General features: G+C 30.0%; 2 protein-coding genes across 3 annotated transcripts in view; both read left to right on the top strand.

Moving 5' to 3' along the window:
• Positions 1–13,285, top strand: part of Calx (sodium/calcium exchanger 3) — a 69,640-nt gene extending 56,355 nt beyond the window's left edge. For both annotated transcript variants that reach the window (XM_077406457.1, XM_077406456.1), the window contains exon 9: positions 821–13,285. The gene's annotated coding sequence lies outside the window, so the exon portion shown is untranslated. The remainder of the gene's footprint in view (positions 1–820) is intronic.
• Positions 13,286–14,426: 1,141 nt separating this feature from the next.
• LOC143897636 (maltase 1) lies at positions 14,427–18,683 on the top strand. Its single transcript, XM_077406441.1, has 10 exons — positions 14,427–14,794; positions 15,245–15,509; positions 15,718–15,897; positions 16,067–16,224; positions 16,491–16,625; positions 16,993–17,198; positions 17,320–17,518; positions 17,664–18,118; positions 18,333–18,473; positions 18,548–18,683. Exons 2-10 carry the CDS (start codon positions 15,338–15,340, stop codon positions 18,681–18,683), a joined length of 1,782 nt encoding a protein of 593 aa, XP_077262567.1. The 5' UTR covers positions 14,427–14,794; positions 15,245–15,337.
• The last annotated feature ends 43 nt before the right edge of the window (positions 18,684–18,726 follow it).

The following is an 18,726-nucleotide window of genomic DNA, read 5'->3' as shown; positions in this document are numbered from 1 at the left end:
TTGGAAATTAAAAATTCACATTATCACATGTTGGGAATGTTATTTCGCTCTTACATGAATTTAATTACATTAATTAATCAATAATATTAATAATTAATTAATATTAAAGACTTATCACACGGAAATGTTTCAAATTAAGATTAATTTTATAGTGAATGATTACTATTACACAGACTTTTCATGTTCGATTCCGCACAACATCATCGACTTTCAAGCTTCATGAATGTCACGCAAATTAAAAAGATGCTCATGTTTTACTTACATTATTATTTTACAATTTAAATATTTTCTTTCTTTAAGTTCTTGAATGAGTCCCCCCAAAAGTTCTAACCTTTTTCAAGAGATATCGTCTAGCAGTTTGTAATTATACTGTAAGATATGCCTATGCATTATATAAGGTTGAGAAGATTAGCTGTCAAATGTGGATAAGGGTCTGATTCGATTATACCTTCATTATGAAAAGAGGGCTCAGCAATTACATTTCTTCATTTTTTTATGACTGCTTATAATCTTTTATGATGGAGCTATATGAATACTATCCAGAACGTTATGTAACAAAAGATTATAGAAGCAGAATTAGATGATTAAGTCGAACGTTTTGTTTATGAAAGAAATTAATTAAATATTAATTAAATAAATTAATAACCTTCTGATAAAGATGCAAGAATTTTTGCGCTCATCCGATACTTAATTCGTGTTTCTATCTTCCATTCCCATTCGATAATTATTATTCATTCCTAATTCATTATTTTTATTATATTTTAATCTGAGTAAATATGTCTTTCTCTAGCGTTTAAGCGATCCTCGATTTTGATTGCAGGACACAGATGCGGTATCGGGACGATATACGATTTCGCGAGGAACGAACTCTAATTGTGCCGGGAACTCATATAAGTTCATCCTCTGAGACGATTAACAACGAACATGTTCGCGTGACGTACTAAATGAATATGTGTATGTATGTGTATGCATGTATAGGTATCTGAGAATATGGGTGCGCTTGCGAGTGTGTCCAGGAAAAGAGAAGAAAGCGAATCGATGGAAGGAAGGACAAACGAAGAAGGGGGGGGGGGAAACTGAGAAGAGAAGTGCGGGCGAGAGAAAAAGTGTGAGCTTGCCTTAAAATAATTCAAAGGGAGAAAGAAGTAAGTGCGTTCTAGTCATGCCATTTCCCCGTAAAAAAGATTTGGCTGTTATCAAAAAAAGAAAGAAAAGAAGAAAAAAGAAAAGAAAAAGGAGAGGAAAGGTGAAAGCTATATAGATAGTATACGTATATGTACCGATCAGATCGCGGGTACACACAAATATGTGTACATACTGTATTTATTTAATTCTAAGAAATACACAGGTTTCTATTTAATTGGTAATTGGTAATTGGTGGTAATTTAGTAGCGGATTGTAATGCAATTCTTTTTTTGTTTCGCCGGAAAACAACGTCGGTAATTTTATAATATTTTATATACGCGTATATGTATTACCGAACGATACTTATTACTTTTATCGAGAGAATCTTTGATGTCGGATCGACTGTCGCGAGAGGATCTTAGCAGGAAAGAGAAAAAAGTGCGCAAGCACCTGAGCAGAAATGAGCGACAAACCTTGACACTTATTGTTGTGCAGTATACCAGCCGTCATGTGTTTCATTCATTGCCGTTTTATAAATTTTTAAAAATTCATTTCCAACATTTTACACCAGGAATTATGAAATTACTAGGGTTCACTAGGAAAAAACGTTTTCCTTTATTGTATAATTTCTCTTTAGAGTGTGATATATTTATTTTATATATATTAGATTTATACTATACGATTTCAACGAAACCAGAATAAAACCGTGCAACGTGCATCCAAAAGTTTGAAAAGGAAACTGCGATCGATCGGACATTGCATGACTGCGTCGAGTTGGTAATAGAATTGGAAAACATAGTGCACTTTTATCATTGCAATAATTACATAGCTAAAACGTGCATGATGACCACACGCTTATGAACTAGTCAAGTTTACTACTTTGACGCAACTGATAACTTTGGTTGCTACTGATGAGGGTTGCCGGACAAATCTTTTTTTATCTCCGCGTCTTTTTCAGATCTAGATATAGTCGTTACCGCGTTATGAAATAGACAAATTGACGAATAATACAAATTAATAGAGATTTATTCCAAAGTGACGTTGATGATTGCATTTTTAATAAAATTTTTTATCGGAAAGTTTCTTTTTTGATACGAATGCAATATATAGCAAAAGTTGACAAATAATTTAAATTTCCAACTGGAGATAAGACATGGCACATTGTTAATGAAATCTAGAATCTTAGGCAATCCTATTGACGATCGATAAACGTCTCTCAGCGCGTTTATTGTGAAATACATTTATATTTTCACGTTAGATTGGATTTTTATACATTTTTAGCGCCAACTTTTTCTCATCATGAATCAGCATTGGCAAAATCTGTTCAACGCGTGTTATTCAAAAATTGACGTAGATAAATAATTTATAGAATGTTTATAAATGAGTACTAATTACGTCAATTCACAGATCGTTTATCATCACAGCTATTGGTCAAACACTTCATCAAGTTTCTCCATCGCGGATCATTGGCTCTTGAAAATTGCAGTAACAATTAAGGTGTGCTTAATTAGGTAGCATACTGTTCATTTAATCTCAAAGTAGAACAGTGTGTTAGACCTCATGAAATTGCATATAGTAAGTGACATTATTAATTTTCTAAGCATATAAACGTAGGAAATAAAATTTTTGCGACAGATTCTGTTCTTCGGTTTTGGAAACTTGGATAATACGTAAATTAGGTACACATCAAGAGGAACGTGATAAAAAAACGTTTTAATAAAAGACCGATGCATGTGTAATATTATAAAATTTTAGGCATTTTTTTTATTTGTGTGATTCATTTCGCATGAACGCTATTCGAGAGAGATTTTTCGAGATCGTCGTCAATCAGAGCAGCACAAATCGTTAGCAGACTTGATAACCGTCTTAACAACAAGATCGCGTTATTGAATACCAGCAGAAACATATTTACCCCGTTAAGAGTAGTTATAGATAGTGCGAGACAAACGCAAAATTATATTAGACTGACCTCGCGAGTTGTATCGCGACCTTCGAACGTAAATTACATTTGCCTGAAAAATTACAATGCAATAAATCAAGTCTTTTTTATGCACATTCTAATTTCAGGACACTTGAATTTTTGTCTAAGTGATTAATTTCGACATTTTTCTATAGATAAAATAACAAATATTTCGTTATAACGAATGTTTAGATGGAGAAGTGCGACTTTTCGCGGCTTGTTATTTTTGAAGAAGGAATGTAAAATGTCCTCAGCGAGTTTAAGAATTTGACTATTGGTCCACACTGCCTTCGATCGAAGGTCGCGCTCGACGCGAGGCAACGGTTATACAACAGTTATGCGAAGAAAACAGGCAGACTGTATCCCGATACACACACACACACACACACACACACACACACACACACACACACACACACATCCGTTTAAACGGAATGATTCCCAGTACGATATCGCTACAAAATTGCATTCTGAATTCGGAGTACGGAGTCAGCACCAGCATATTGCGACCAGCATTGAATTTTACAATTTACCGTTGTTACAAGAATCTCAATATAATTATGGAGATTTTTAAAGTATGTCTAAATGGGCGTCCGCGTTTTCTTAGCGATGTTCTATGAACATATAAATGCATCAGGGAAATGATCAACATGATTTGAATATTATTGTTAGCATTTTATAACCAGCTTTTGTAACGTTAGAGGAAAGAAATTGTTTCCATTCCCTCCCCTATCCCTTGACAATTCACCACGAATTTACTTGTTGTTGATGATCTCGAGACGAAGATTACGAGGATGGAAATTACACGATGTCGATTTAAAGACATTATACATCTGGACGAACTCCTTACGGGCTGCTACGCAGCACTCGTGTATGTACAAAGTCACTATTTGTTACTTACAAATATCAACCTAGCTTAAAAAGGATGACTGCTGCTCAGTATTATAAAAGCGCGGAGATGTGAGCAATCAGACCCGTCGGGTCAGTTGCACTAATGATGATTGGTGTTAATCCTAGTTCTCGTACCCTGAGGGACTCTGCGTTATAAATATATGAGTAATCACAAAAGAAATAGAGCGAATCGTTACTTTTGGATTACTTAATTATTGTAAGCGTACTTCTGGCTCATTTGCTCGCGATAGGATTCTCTTATTCTCTCTTTCTGTCCCTCCTTTCATCCTCCTCCCTTCTCTTTTATGTCTTTTGCTTCCTCTCCTTCTATCTTCTCTTTTCTCTTTCCTTCTCTCTCTCTCTCTCTCTCTCTCTCTCTCTCTTCCAGTCATATTGGATTATGACATCAAATAAAAGATTATATGTTGATTTTCTCGCAGTAGGTTATCGCACATAAATTGACATAACAACGTACTTATGTCGCGTGCCATATACACGTTACAAAAAACACATATTGCTCCGCAAACACTGTACGATTCATTGATGATATCGCTAATACGCTATGTTTAATGCGCTTACCTTATTTGTGCTTATTTATCTTATACAGATTTTAAGCGATATTAACTTTTTTATGTTTACCAGATGCAAAATGAGATAATGACTTATTTTTATTCTACGAATTAGTATAAGTAGTTAGCCTCTCGCTTGTCGATTATTTATTTTCCAAGGTTGCTTTAGTAAACATAGACTGGAAAGAAAGCCATATTTATTTCGAGATATAATCCAGAAAAAGTATTTATATGATCTTTCAATTATATGATATCATAGCCCAACATGCCTAAACGTCCAACCGTTGATCTGTTAAAAAATTGACATTATTTAAAGAAAAACAGATTTTGTATTAATGAACTCGTGATTTTTATCCTAAAAAAAATTGTTTTCGTTTGATCTGATATTTTAATATAGCTGATTGGCGTATCTTCGATGTCTACTGATACTAATTAAATAATTACTAAACTTCCATTAAAACGACGGTTTAATCTTATTATGTTAATCATATTTTCGCTCAATATTTTCTGCAGCAGTATGTTATATTAATTTATTTTTTATTATACAATATACGATTATTTGTACGTACTTAGCATGCAAGAAAATTCTTTAACAAATATTTAAATGTATAACAAATTATTGATGCGTGTGCGGCATATCAAAATTTTTGAGGTGCCTAAGATGTTTAGACAATGAGACAATGTTTATTACAAAAGTTACTCGTACATTGTGCATACAAAAACACTTAAATCAACAAATTAAATGTAGTCGTCAAATTAATTTGATTTAAATGATTTTTAATTTATTATTTACAAAAGCAACTGCATAATTTTTAAATAATTTTTTATATTAAGATTACAATTATAAAAATAATTCAGGATTATAATTCAAAAATTAAGATAAATAATTGATGTGGATCGCAACATCACCAGAGTATTTTGAAAAATATTTTTGTTGATTGTTCAATGGCGGTGTTAAATCTCGCAGTTTTCTAGCTTAATGCTATCAATTATTTTTTTCTCATTTTTACATAGACAATTGCAATAAGAAAAATAATTATTTTATGTAATTTTCTAAATTTTATTGGAAAAGGACATTTAATAATTTCTAGCAGTTGAGCCCAGAATTGACGCCGTCATAATTATTAAACAAATTCGGCTGCAACGTTTTCAATTTTGCTTTTAAAGATTTTATTTGCTATATCAATATTATGTTTGTCGATTTCAGTTTAATAAATCTTTTGAAATTGTTAACGAATGCTTTCTTTTTTATGTTCCTACTGCAAATTTCCCTTAAGTACTTTTATTATTCGATCCTGTTGACTTAAATCGATGGTATTGCGGTTGAATTTATGTTAATCGATTAGATAAGAAGAAATTTTTTACGGTATTGTTTCAAATGTTCTGTTTGTAATGAATAAAACGTTCAAAACAAAGTTAAGTTAAGTTCGCCGATTTTCAGCTTTAATAAAATTATAAAATTACATCTAAGATAAACCTTACAAATAATAAATATATATATATGTCTAGAAAACGCAGTTAAAAGAAGAAGATTATGTAGGAATGTAGGAGAGAAAAAAAGGCAAATGAAAAAATGAGCAGGAGAAAGAGATAATATGTTTAATTTAGTTTCAAACAAAGATAATGAATTTAATGGCGCAAAAGAACTTACTCCGTCGTCTCAAAGTAAGTCAAACGTAGTTACATTAATTATAAAATTGTTTCACTACGCTTAACTTATTCTTTACTGTGTAAGAAAAAAACTGACTGCTCTCGTTTTTAAATCTATCAAACACGGAATTAATCTAAAAAAAGAGAAATGTCTAACATAGCCATCTAAAAAAAAAAAAAAACGCGCTTATAAAAGAAAATGAGGGTAACAGGCACATAGATATTTTATTAATCCGACAATTTGCGATGGTTGTATTATAAATATTTATGCGTACCAGTAGGACACATGTACACAGAGGCACTCAATAGCAAAGCGTTCAAGTGATAAAATAATAAAGGGGATTCCGAGCGTGTCACCGAACCTTCGTCGCTCGACTGCTCGACCGATCGAACGCTGTTCATGCGAGAAAGTTCCGGTTACGGCAGCCGTAATTAATCCATGAGTAAAGCTCGATGCAAAACGCGTGATTCGGATGACCAAGAGAGCATTCTGAATAATATGCGTCAGTAAAAACCGTCCGTTTTTTCTTGATCTATTTAAAGGTAGGTTGAAAAGTTTTACTGTTTTCGCGCAGTGATTGATCCCAGATAGAAATAAACCACCTCTTGTCTTGTTTTCTTAATTATGCATTACACGCTGGGCGAATTGTGGCTGTGGTTATATACGTGATACAAATATTAAAAAGCGAAAATCGTCACGCGCGTTATTTTTGCAATGAATTCTCCGTTCAACGTTTGAACTTGATTTTTTTCTTGCGCTCGAGCCGGGAGGCGATCAAAAGCAAGTGAAGATAATCGAGTGTAATCAAAAGTGCTACCACGTACCTCAGCGTTCGTACGCATTGAAGCGTCGCCGACGAAGATTCACCTTGATGTGCGATCTCTCTATTTCCGTCTATTCCTCTAACTTTCTACATATTCCTCTTAACTAACCGTTTATATCTATATCTATTTATCCGATTTTCTCTTCTGCCATATCTATTTCAATCCCCGCCTATACTCCCCTGCTGTTCTTCAGTCCATGCACTATTTTCAAATATTTACTCCGAAAAACACCCATTCATGTATTCGGATTTATTGCATTCTCGTCCCAAACTCCCTCAAAAGATTCAAAACAAGAATGCAATAAATCCGAATACACGAACGGTTAAATGTAAAACCTTAAAGCCTAAAGAAGACCTTTTACAACTTTGGACCTTTTACAACTTTGCTATTCTGAATTCTTGCTTTACCCAATTGTCTGTAACCATGTATTAACGATCTTCTTGCATAATTGTTAACAGTTTCTTCAATTATATAGTTTAGTTTAATGTTTAGACACGGATTTATACAGATTCGATGTGGTCAAAGTGTTTGAACAGTTTGGAAAAATATTTAAACAAATCAAAACGGTTTTCATGGAGAACAGAACCGATAATTGCATTGTTTGATTGATTTGTTTGAAGATTCGATTGTTCAGAAAATTCTATACAAAGGAAAATTCGAATAAAAATAACATTCGTTCGGAAACAGGAAAAATTAGATTTTATATGTTTCTTTCTTGCAATATTAAATCTTATTTTATTTTAAATGGAGGTTTGAATATATATATTTATCTTTAGGCCAGAAAGTTTCAAAGGATCTAACTATAATAACCACACAATCGAGCTTAATTTTATAATAAACAGTCTTCAATTCAGGAAATCATGAACTAAATATATCAAATAAAGATCAAATTAATCTTTCAATTTATATATTTTAATTTCTGTATTTTATAAAAGCCCGTTTCCATTAATATCATTAAAAATAACATTCGTTAATACATTTATCAACTCTTTCCCCTCAAATTTCATAAAAAATTGGATAAAATAATTTATCTCAGTTTTAAATATTAAAATACCTTTAATTTTGACATAATTGCATTAAACGTTTATCGAGTAATATTGGTAACATTTGATAAATGCCACTGACTTAAATATCGACCCATAATTGAAATCCATTACGTATCCGCATTCTAGCATACTTTTCCCTTCGTAAATTTCCGATCTGGGCCGATTGATAATGGGTCGTACGTTTATTGCGCAATAGCGCGCGTAGATCTGGTTTAGACGGGTTGAACTGTAGGTATCTAAACTATGTTTGACACGCTTAAAGCCACTAAAAAGAATTCTCGGTGAAATTCCGATGTCACTCGTCGTTTCAAAATAGGTGATTGAAATCGAATAGATTTCTTCGCTATAGATAAAGTACTCGAGAATTCGCAAAAACTGAACATATAAATATTTTACAAATGTTAAAGCTATGTCTCATTTAGAGAAAAAAATTTATGAAAATAATATTCTTTGGATTTTTTAAAATTATATATAAATGATTAAATATATTAAATATCAAACTGTGTGAATTAACCTTGCCGATCGCAAAGTTATTTATACGGACATATTGTGTGGTAGATCCGATAATTTTGACAATGCGACTTAACAATCGTTCCTAACTGTTTTCTTGCAGCAAGAAAAAGTGCAAAAATTATTCCGATAACCAATAGTTTTGGAACTAATTGTAAGAGCACGGTAAAAAACATGGAATTTTTATATATAAAGATGTTTTTGTGTTCTTTAAATTTAATTACAAATTAAAGTTAAAATTGTATAATTCCACGAAAAATGAAGTGATTTTCTTTAATTATTTCGGAGATTTACATGTATGTATATGTATACATTTACATAACGTAATTGGATAAACTGTATTATGGTTATTTGCGTTATTTTCTCATGTAAACCACCAGGATTTGCGGAATTACAGATAAGCGTTCGTATTAATTACTTTCAAACTTTCTATTAGTTATTACTTCCCCTTTTGCCGAGACAGATAAGAAAGAAAAAGAGGAGAATGGGGATGGGATCTTATTATTTACATTTACCACTTGATTACGTGGCCATGTTTAGAGCGAATAGGCAAGTAAAAAATATATCTTGTGTAGTCTCGCATGGTCATCCGTAAATGTAAATACTGACAGTGCAGCAAGAAGGAAAGTAATAATTAATAGAGAAAGTAACTTCGGAGGCCTGATTGTATATCAGTTTCCAATGCCTTATTCAAAACAGAAGACAGAGACTGTCATTACGCATGGCCAGCCCCCGTATTCGGTATTTATAAGCAGTAAGCACCGATTATCGACCGTCTATCGAGGATGTCAGATTCCAGCATTTTGAAAACAACGAATAAAATGACCGTGTATAAATAGGCCAGTAGACAAATACGCGCCACTTTGATTGACAAATTGTTGGTTGTTTCAGAGAGATTGTATGGTTTTTATACTCTTAGTTTTAATACGTTAGAAAATAGTTTAGTTGGAGATATGTAGGTACATGTTATTTATTTCAAAGTTGTACGCTGTAACTTTTACAGCGTAAATATATTATAAACTTATATAATAATTATATATATTAAGATATATATGGCCGCCAAATAAAATTGAATTCTTGTTAAAAGTAAATAAGTTTTACACACACAAAATTATACATATACATACATTCACACTCACGTCCCACACACAAAATTAATTCTTTGTCAGGAGTTAAACTGGCAAATTTTACGAATTACATTTTGTCGCACAAGAGCGTATAAAGTCGTATAATTGAAAACAAAAGTTTTTACATGGATTAGAAGATTACCATGTACACTGTTATGCTATTACTTCAATATCAAATCGTGACAAACATATATTATGTCATATTATCGTCATATGTTGAAAATTTTATAAAGAGTATAAAAAATCAAATAATAATTAATGACAATTAGATTTTAGATAGATAGATAATAAACAGTTTCAAAATAATGGTGATATGAATATATATCATTCACACGCTCTTGTGTGATAGATTGCGTAATAAATATAGAATTATAAACTATTTATACATATTAACTCTTATTGGATTTTAATTCCTGTTAAACATTTTTTTATTTCTGGCGTGATTAAAATCGGAATAATTTTAATTTATAAATTAAATGTTATCTTCGAGGATGATTTAATGTGGGTGATTAAATAATTTTCTATAAATAATTGACATAAGTAAACTAATAATAATATATACTTTTTAATACTTGGTTGTAGATTAATTAACAGAATCTACATTGATAATTAGCTTTCGTGTAATCTAAATTGAATACGATATACGCATAACAAGGACCAGTAGAAACACAGCAAAAACCAAAGTCTGACATAGAAGTTTAAGCAAATAAATTGTTTGCACTCTCTCTCTTTGCTATTATATATTATATAAATATGATTTTAGAAAATTTTAATAACCACAAATATTACATTTGCAACTATATGTTTTTAGTAAATAATAAAATTCACAAATGTCATTCTTTTAGTATTTATTTGTGGAGAAACGTCGTGTATGTAAAATTATTACAAAATTTTTAAATAAGTTTTAAATAAATATTTTAAAATAATATTTTAATAATTTTTTGCGCAGATAATTTTACGATACATTATTATTTTAAGCACCAAAGAGATTTTAACAGAGTAATTAAATGAAATAATATAGCAAAAATAAAGAAAGAAGAAATAAAAAAGTAATTGTGTATCTCGTGAATTAAATATAATATTATGTAATTAAATAATAATTTTTTTTTAGCTTATTTTATTAACGAGTGTATATTACTACAAGTATATATTATCAAAGAGTGAAAATGCAAAAAGTTGAAACATCGATAATTTAGGTGAAGTATTTCACATGACTGATTAAAACTATCAATTTTCTTATTATATTATACACTATTATAGTTTTCCAATATAAACTAATTTTCACTTTGGTCCAATTAATTAGTCATTTATATACGCAAAAAAGACCAACGACCGACAGACAAATTTCTCTATTCGGACCAAGAATTAATTGATGTATGATTGTGATTGCACGCGAACTGTTGAATGTCATTTTTGTCTAAAACAGAATATAAAATTTTGCTTGCAAATTTCAAAATTAAATACAAAGCGAAAAAAGAAAACGTTTAATATAAATAAGTTCAACATTATTTAAAAATTCTTTAATAATATTACAAGATAATGGATCTATTTTTAGATATTGTATCACATTATTATTTGTAATATTACAAGTTACATAAAAACATTTTTAGTTATCAAAGCAGGCGATTCACGATAAGTGCATCTTTTAGTTTCATCTCGCATCTCAACTTTCATGTATAAAGCAAAAGAAGCAGTAGATTTATCAAAAATAGGTGTCTATTCAAACAAGACATATTGAGGAAAATTAGAAAGTTTTTTATAAGCATAATTTACAAGAATTGCAAGACTTTGTATAATTGTATTTTTTTTATCTCTTATTTTCGTATATATTATTATACTTGGGGCTGGCCGCACTGTTTTTAAATACCAAATTTTTCCTATGACAATTTCTGCACCTTACCGAGAAAATGTTAGTAAATTTTCTGTATATTCTTCCCTCTCTCCTTCCTTTCTCCGATTTCACTCTTCCCTTCTCTTGTAAACGAACACGTACACAAATACACACATCACGTTAACACACACCACACATGACATCTAATGTGCATGTATGTATTCTATAACTAATCTATATTCCATACTATATCGTGTGGATACCTCATACTCTATGCTATTGTTCAATCTATCATCCTTACTGTCTTTACATGTCTCTAACGACGTAAACGATATTATTAGCGAGTAAAAATATTTATGACTACTGTTCCCTTGCGAAGAAAAAACGAAAGTTGCAGAAATAAAAATATGAAAGATTTAGAGCCGGAATGGACCAATATCATAATTTAAATATTACGTTATTGTTAAAGTGTAAGTACTTCATTGGTACTAATACTTCATTAGCACTCTCCGGTACGAATGGTAATATTAATAGATATTAATAGGACTAACTAGTAGAGTAAACGTTGTAGCAATGTTGATACTACTAATTGATACTAGTACTTAACTGATAATTACTTTAAAAAGATTTACTTTGTTTCGGTTACAAACACATCACTATATCGCTTTACTAGTAAAGTATTAGTACTTCTATTAATAAACAAACAAAATATTATTAATATCTTATTAATTTGTTATACTGTAGTACTAGCATTTGATACTAACATTTATATTTTTCTTTCATTTTCCATTACAATTTTGCTAGCATGTTCTATTAAAAGTAGCAATGCATATGCATGGAACATGCATTTTGTTCACAAGCTAAATTCTTAAATAATATTTTTTTTTATTCTATGTCTATTACCCCATCTTTTCTGTCTCTCTCTCTCTCTCTCTCTCTCTCTCTCTCTCTCTCTCTTCCTTTCTTTCTCCCTTCCTCTCGCAAAGTTGCATTATGGTACTAGTATTTCACTAGTAATCATTAGAGTGCCAGGAGAGTTAAATGTCCTAAAATTTATGGATTTGGTCCAATTATGCTTTAAACTTTTCGTATATATTTACGAAGTCCATCTCATCGACGATCTTTATATATATCTATCAAAGGATAAAAATAAATTATGTACAAGATAGTCGGTGTGTTCCTTAGAAAAAAAAAACTGTTCTACAGACTAGGATTAAGAGATTAAACGGTGGTTCCATGAACAGTGAATACGTGCGATGTTTACCTACTCGTGCATCGCTTCACTGTAAAACTGATGCTTTCAAAGTTTAATATAGCGAAGTGTTTTATAATGTGAGATAAACGAAGCTATCGTCCTAGATCACGAGTACCATAATTTACAATCGATACTTATTAATGAATCACTGATAAACGAATCGTTTAATCTAATCTGATATAAATACTAAACAGTTTTCTGACGAAATTCAGAATTCTTTGTCTCGATTTAATAACAATCGAAGAATTAATCTCCGAAAGAAAGCAATCTAAATTCGGAGGTATGATGCATTACGTGATTTAGGACGATTAATTCGAAATTAATTAACGGCTGCATCGGGCAGCAAGCGCGAAAAACGCACGTTGTGAGTTTTATACCGTGTAAGCGCGAACTACATACTGCTCGCCAGTAGACACACATACACGTGTATATATGTATTGTTATGTGTTATGTTATTGCCTAATAATTACGAAATAGAACGTTATGAAAATTATAATTCATATTCTTTCCTTTTCCTCCTCGCCAGAGATGTCTGTCCAAAGAGATTGTCCAAGAAGATTGGAAGTGAGCTTACACACGCGCGTATATTTTTCACGCTAAACTGCATCGTAATTTAATTGTCATCTGTTTATCGTGTTGCAGCGTTTACAAATGACAAAGTTACTAATTATCTTTGAAAAAAGAATCAGTCAAAATGACTGCATAATTTTGAAAACAAACAAAGAAAATATGCGTAAGTATTTTATCTATAGCAGCCACTTATGCAATTGCAGTCATGATTAAAAATAACTTTAATATTGTCAAAATTAGCAGTTTATATTGCAATATGGTTTATATTTATGTATATTCTTCATCCTGGTCCCGTTATTATGAATTACGTCACTGTTTGTCATGATTTGATTATGCTTTTAAAACAATCGCAATAAATAAAAAAGGGTGTTATCAAAGATTATCACATCAATTATATCAGATTATCAATAAATCAGATTATTATCATTAAAGAGTTTTTTATGTCATTTCGTTTGATACACGCGATTCGGTAATAACGTCACAGCTTTGATCTATTCACCACTACAAAAATCTAATTATATATCACAACATAGAATAAAGTTATATCCCTTAATTATTAAATCACTATTATCAGTTTCGGTTTCTTTTACTTTCAAGAAAAAAAAACAAGAGAAAAATTTTATATAACTTTTATATAAAGCAAAATTTAATTATTTTAATTAAATTATTGTTATTGTTATTTTTTAACAACTTGAATAAAGTTTACACTTTTGTTTTAAATTAAATCCCCATATGAATAATGCAATATCTAAATTACGCCTAAAAAAAAATTGGGATTTATATATTTTTAAATAAATAAATATATAACCAAATAAATATCACAAATTAACTCAAATGTATTATAAAATTTATTATAATTTTAAATCTTCTCACTTAAATATACAATATAATCTCCATACTAACAAATTGTTTCTTCTTCTCCTCCCGCCCCTCTTTTCTTGTTTTCCCATTTTCTGGCTTTTGTCTTCTCTCTTTCTTTCTTTTGCTCTATTTTCATTCTTTTTTCTTTTCAGCTTCTCTCTCTCTCTCTCTCTCTCTCTCTCTCTCTCTCTACCAGATATAAATAATCCATAATATCCATTATTATGGGAAGACTTTACCTCAAAGTTGTGCGTCCGTATTATTTTTTGGTTGGAATTAAGTATCCCTACCCTAAGTTGCAACAGCTTCAAGAACGACAATCGGGGCAGTGATATTGATAATGATAACATAGTTATCTATGATATATGTATACTATAGAATTTTAACGCCTCACTTTTTATCATTCACGAGAGGACTATGTCAAGAGAGAGAACGGCACAGTAACACTGAACAATATTTAAATTGATTGTGGTTATTGAGTGGTGCAATAAATAAAGAAAAAAATACAGATGATATAGATTCAACAAGAATTGTTTTGTCAAGAGTTGTCTCGAGTGAATTTCTCCAAGAAAAGGTACTGCCAATATTACATCAATTTTTAACGAATTTTTGTAACAAATTAACCGCTTTTCTTTATAGCCTACAATTATATAAGAATTTTTTAAAATAATGAAAAAGACTCCACTGAAGAAACTAGTATACAAAACGTTTTTTTTTCTATTTAGTACATCAAAATATTAAAAAATAGAATTGTCAGATAAATAGAAATGTGATACGAGTGCTGTGTGAAATTTAAAAACATTTGAAAACTTTTAAAATCACTAATGCAAAATGTTGGTTAGGCTTGGGTTATATTGGAGTTTCGATTTTTAATGGAATATAGTGTGTGATGTGCAAGATGTTGATACATCGCGCAGACGTTGTCATTGCGCAGAGAGAAACGAGATTTCTTCGACGGAATTATGTTAAAAGAATATAAAATTGCTAAAAAAATGTTGCTAATTTCAAGATTGTTTTGTTTTAGTTTGCGTGATAAGAACAATAAGAGATCACAGCCTCAATTTGCATCTTGTTAAAAATTGTGGGCAGATTGAAATTTTACCAAACTTAATGTACAATGTTAGCGCTCATGCGCTACATATTATTGATAAGTACTTTCGTACTTTGGGCAAATGGAATGGATAATGAGAAATCTGAAAAAAGGGAATGGTGGGACACCACGTTAATTTATCAGATTTGGCCTAGAGGATTTCAAGACAGCGACGGCGATGGTGAGGGTGATCTGAAGGGTAAGTCACATAAATTGTTGCTATTGTAAGCAAAAATTAAAATTATATTAAGATTTCATCGATCAGAAACTTAAGAATGTTAAAAAAAATTTTTGCTTAATATATTCATGAATGTATATCATTATATTGTATATTAAATAATTTTTTAATAGAATATTATTTATTATATTTTACATTTGTAAGTTCATTTAATGTAATTTATTTACAGGTATTATTAGCCAGCTCGATTATATCACAAATCTTGGAATCGAAACAATTTGGTTGAATCCTATTTATCGTTCGCCATTAATCGATTCTGGATATGACGTCTCCAATTACACAGATATAGATCCTATTTTTGGCGATTTAGAAGACTTTGACAATCTAATACAAGAGGCTCACGATCGAGGTATAAAATAGTAAATAATTTACTGCAAGTTTCCTGAGATTTTCAATTTTTCCAACAAATAAAAAACGTACGAAAAGATTTTTTTAATCTACAAATATATGTGTGTGTAAAACGTAATTCTGCATAAATATTACATAATATATTGTTTTCAATGTTTCAATTCTTTTAGGACTGAAAGTCATTCTGGATTATATTCCTAATCATTCCAGCGATCAACATGAATGGTTCCAGTTATCGGCAAAAAATATTGAGCCATATGTTGATTATTATATCTGGACAAATGGTAGTATCGATAAGGACGGCAACAACATTCCACCAAATAATTGGGTACATTTTTCTTCATTTCCATTGTTTTTTTTCTTTTTTTTTTTAATATGATGTACAATATTTTTAGATAAAGATTTTTATAAAGATCAGTACCTAGGTAAAAAAATTTTTTTTTAAATTATATGCCAGATTTCAAAGAGAAGAAGAGAGAAATTATCTCTCGAAAATAAATAAATTTTTTAAATTTGAATCTAATTTGCAAAAAACGATGAAGATATTTTAGTAATATAAATATAGATATATCTTTTTATATATTTTGTACACAGGTAAGCATATATAGTGACCAAGAAGGATCTGCATGGACATGGCACAATGAAAGACAACAATGGTATTATCATAAGTATCATAGTTCTCAACCGGATCTTAATTTGAGAAACGAGAAAGTAATCGAAGAATTAATGGTAACGTAGATAATAATTTGAAATATTTATTTATAATTTTGGAAATCCAAATTAAAACAGAAGATATACAAATTAAAAAAAGCTGAAAAGATTAAAATATATAAACTTTCTTGCATTACATAACACAATTAGTAATTTCTTTAATAACTTCATAATGTTTGAAACAAATTTAAAAGGAATTTGATCTCATTTGATCAATATAAATTATTAATTTAAACGATAATTATGCTCTAAATTTATTAATAATTAATTTCTATATTTTATTAATCTATATTTTACAATTTTTATTTAAAAAATAATTAAGAAATTCTTGAATAATTCTTATTCTTTGTAAAATAATCTGAAAATAATTCAATTCTGTGAACAGGATATATTCGATTTTTGGTTGAAAAGAAACGTCGATGGTTTTCGAATTAATGCAGTACCTTATTTTTTCGAAGACGAAGCTTTAAGAAATGAATCCTTTGTGGGAGAGGGTACTTATACTTTTAGTCTTCCTGAAAGCACCGAGCTTCTTTACATATTTCGTGAATATATCGATAAATGGGTATCAAGAAACAATGCCTTATCAAAGTATGATTTTTAAAGACCTTTTTAAAACTTTATTTTTTTAAATAATAATATTATTAATACTTATATTATTATAACATTATATGTGTTAACTATTAAAATTAATATGATTTAATAACATTAGGTTGTTAATCGCCGAATCATACGATACTTCTGTTGAAAATTTATTGTCGTATTACGGCAATGGCACGCACAAAGGAATTCCACCGTTTAATTTTAAATTTATTACACATATTCGTAATAGCAGCGAAGCTAGTTATATTAAATACATCTTGGAGAAATGGCTTATATTTCTTCCAAAAGACACCAAGACCAACTGGGTGGTAAGAATTTTTAATTAATAAATTCAAATTAATTTTATAAAAATTAAAAAAGGTTTTATTTAATTTGTAATTATGTTGTTTCTGCTATTTGAAAAATTAATATATTTTCACTTTACTTAAAAGCTTATATTTTTTATAAATGTAGCTTTCAAATCATGATAATTCGAGAGCAGCTTCAAGAATCGGACTCAACCGAATCGACGGTCTTCATATGCTTAGTCTTCTGTTACCTGGACAAGCATATACATACTATGGCGAAGAAATAGCTATGTTGGACACAAAAATATTTTGGAACAGAACTATTGATTTTATGGGTTGCGCCAGAGGCATAAATGAATATGAATATTTTTCAAGAGATCCAGCGAGGACGCCCATGCAATGGAGTTCCAAAATTTCAGCTGGTTTCTCTACAAATAAAACCACATATCTCCCTATTCATTCTAATTATGCTTATAGAAATGTAGAAATACAACAAAGTAAAAAGAGAAGCAATTTGAAAACGTACCAGGAGTTGGCTAGTCTAAGAAAAGAGTTAGTTTTTACAGATGGAGATTATGAATTTGCAAGTCTGAATAATGATCGCGTATTGGTATTGAAAAGGTTGGTATTACAATATTTATCTAGTAATAAATAATATTTTTATATTATTTATTTTATTTATAAAAATATCAATAGTTTACATTTTTTCATATTATTTATGTAAGTTATTATCTGTAAGTTAATATCATTTATTTATATTACGTTTATAAATTATTTTAAAGTTTAGAAAGTTTATATAAAGACCAAAATTTTATATTTATTTTTTATTGATAAGGTATTTGGAAAATCATCCAGTGTATATTGTCGTAATTAATTTGGGTCTACGGCAAGAAAAAATTAATATGGCTTCAATTTACCCTAATTTGGAAGATACTTTGGACGTTATTGTGGCTTCTAGCAACGCAATTCGCGTCACGTAAGTTATAATTATTTAAAAAAAAGTAACAATAAAATCGCAAATTGCTCTATAAATTAATGATATATTTTCAGAGACACTGTTCCACGGGATAATTTTATATTAACAGCAAACGCTGCGCTTGTATTAAAAGGCGAAGAAAAACAAGGACAAGCCACAACTGATCCAATTATTACTCCAAGTACGTCTTTCTCTCTCAGTAAATATTAATATAAATAAATATATATTATATAAATATATTAATATATATTTA

This window comes from Temnothorax americanus, unplaced genomic scaffold (assembly GCF_048541705.1).
Source record: "Temnothorax americanus isolate GAGA-0224 unplaced genomic scaffold, ASM4854170v1 Scaffold21, whole genome shotgun sequence".
NCBI classification, from domain to species: domain Eukaryota; kingdom Metazoa; phylum Arthropoda; class Insecta; order Hymenoptera; family Formicidae; genus Temnothorax; species Temnothorax americanus.
The sequence above is the reverse complement of the archived record's forward strand: the minus strand, read 5'-3'. Positions and strand labels throughout refer to the sequence as shown.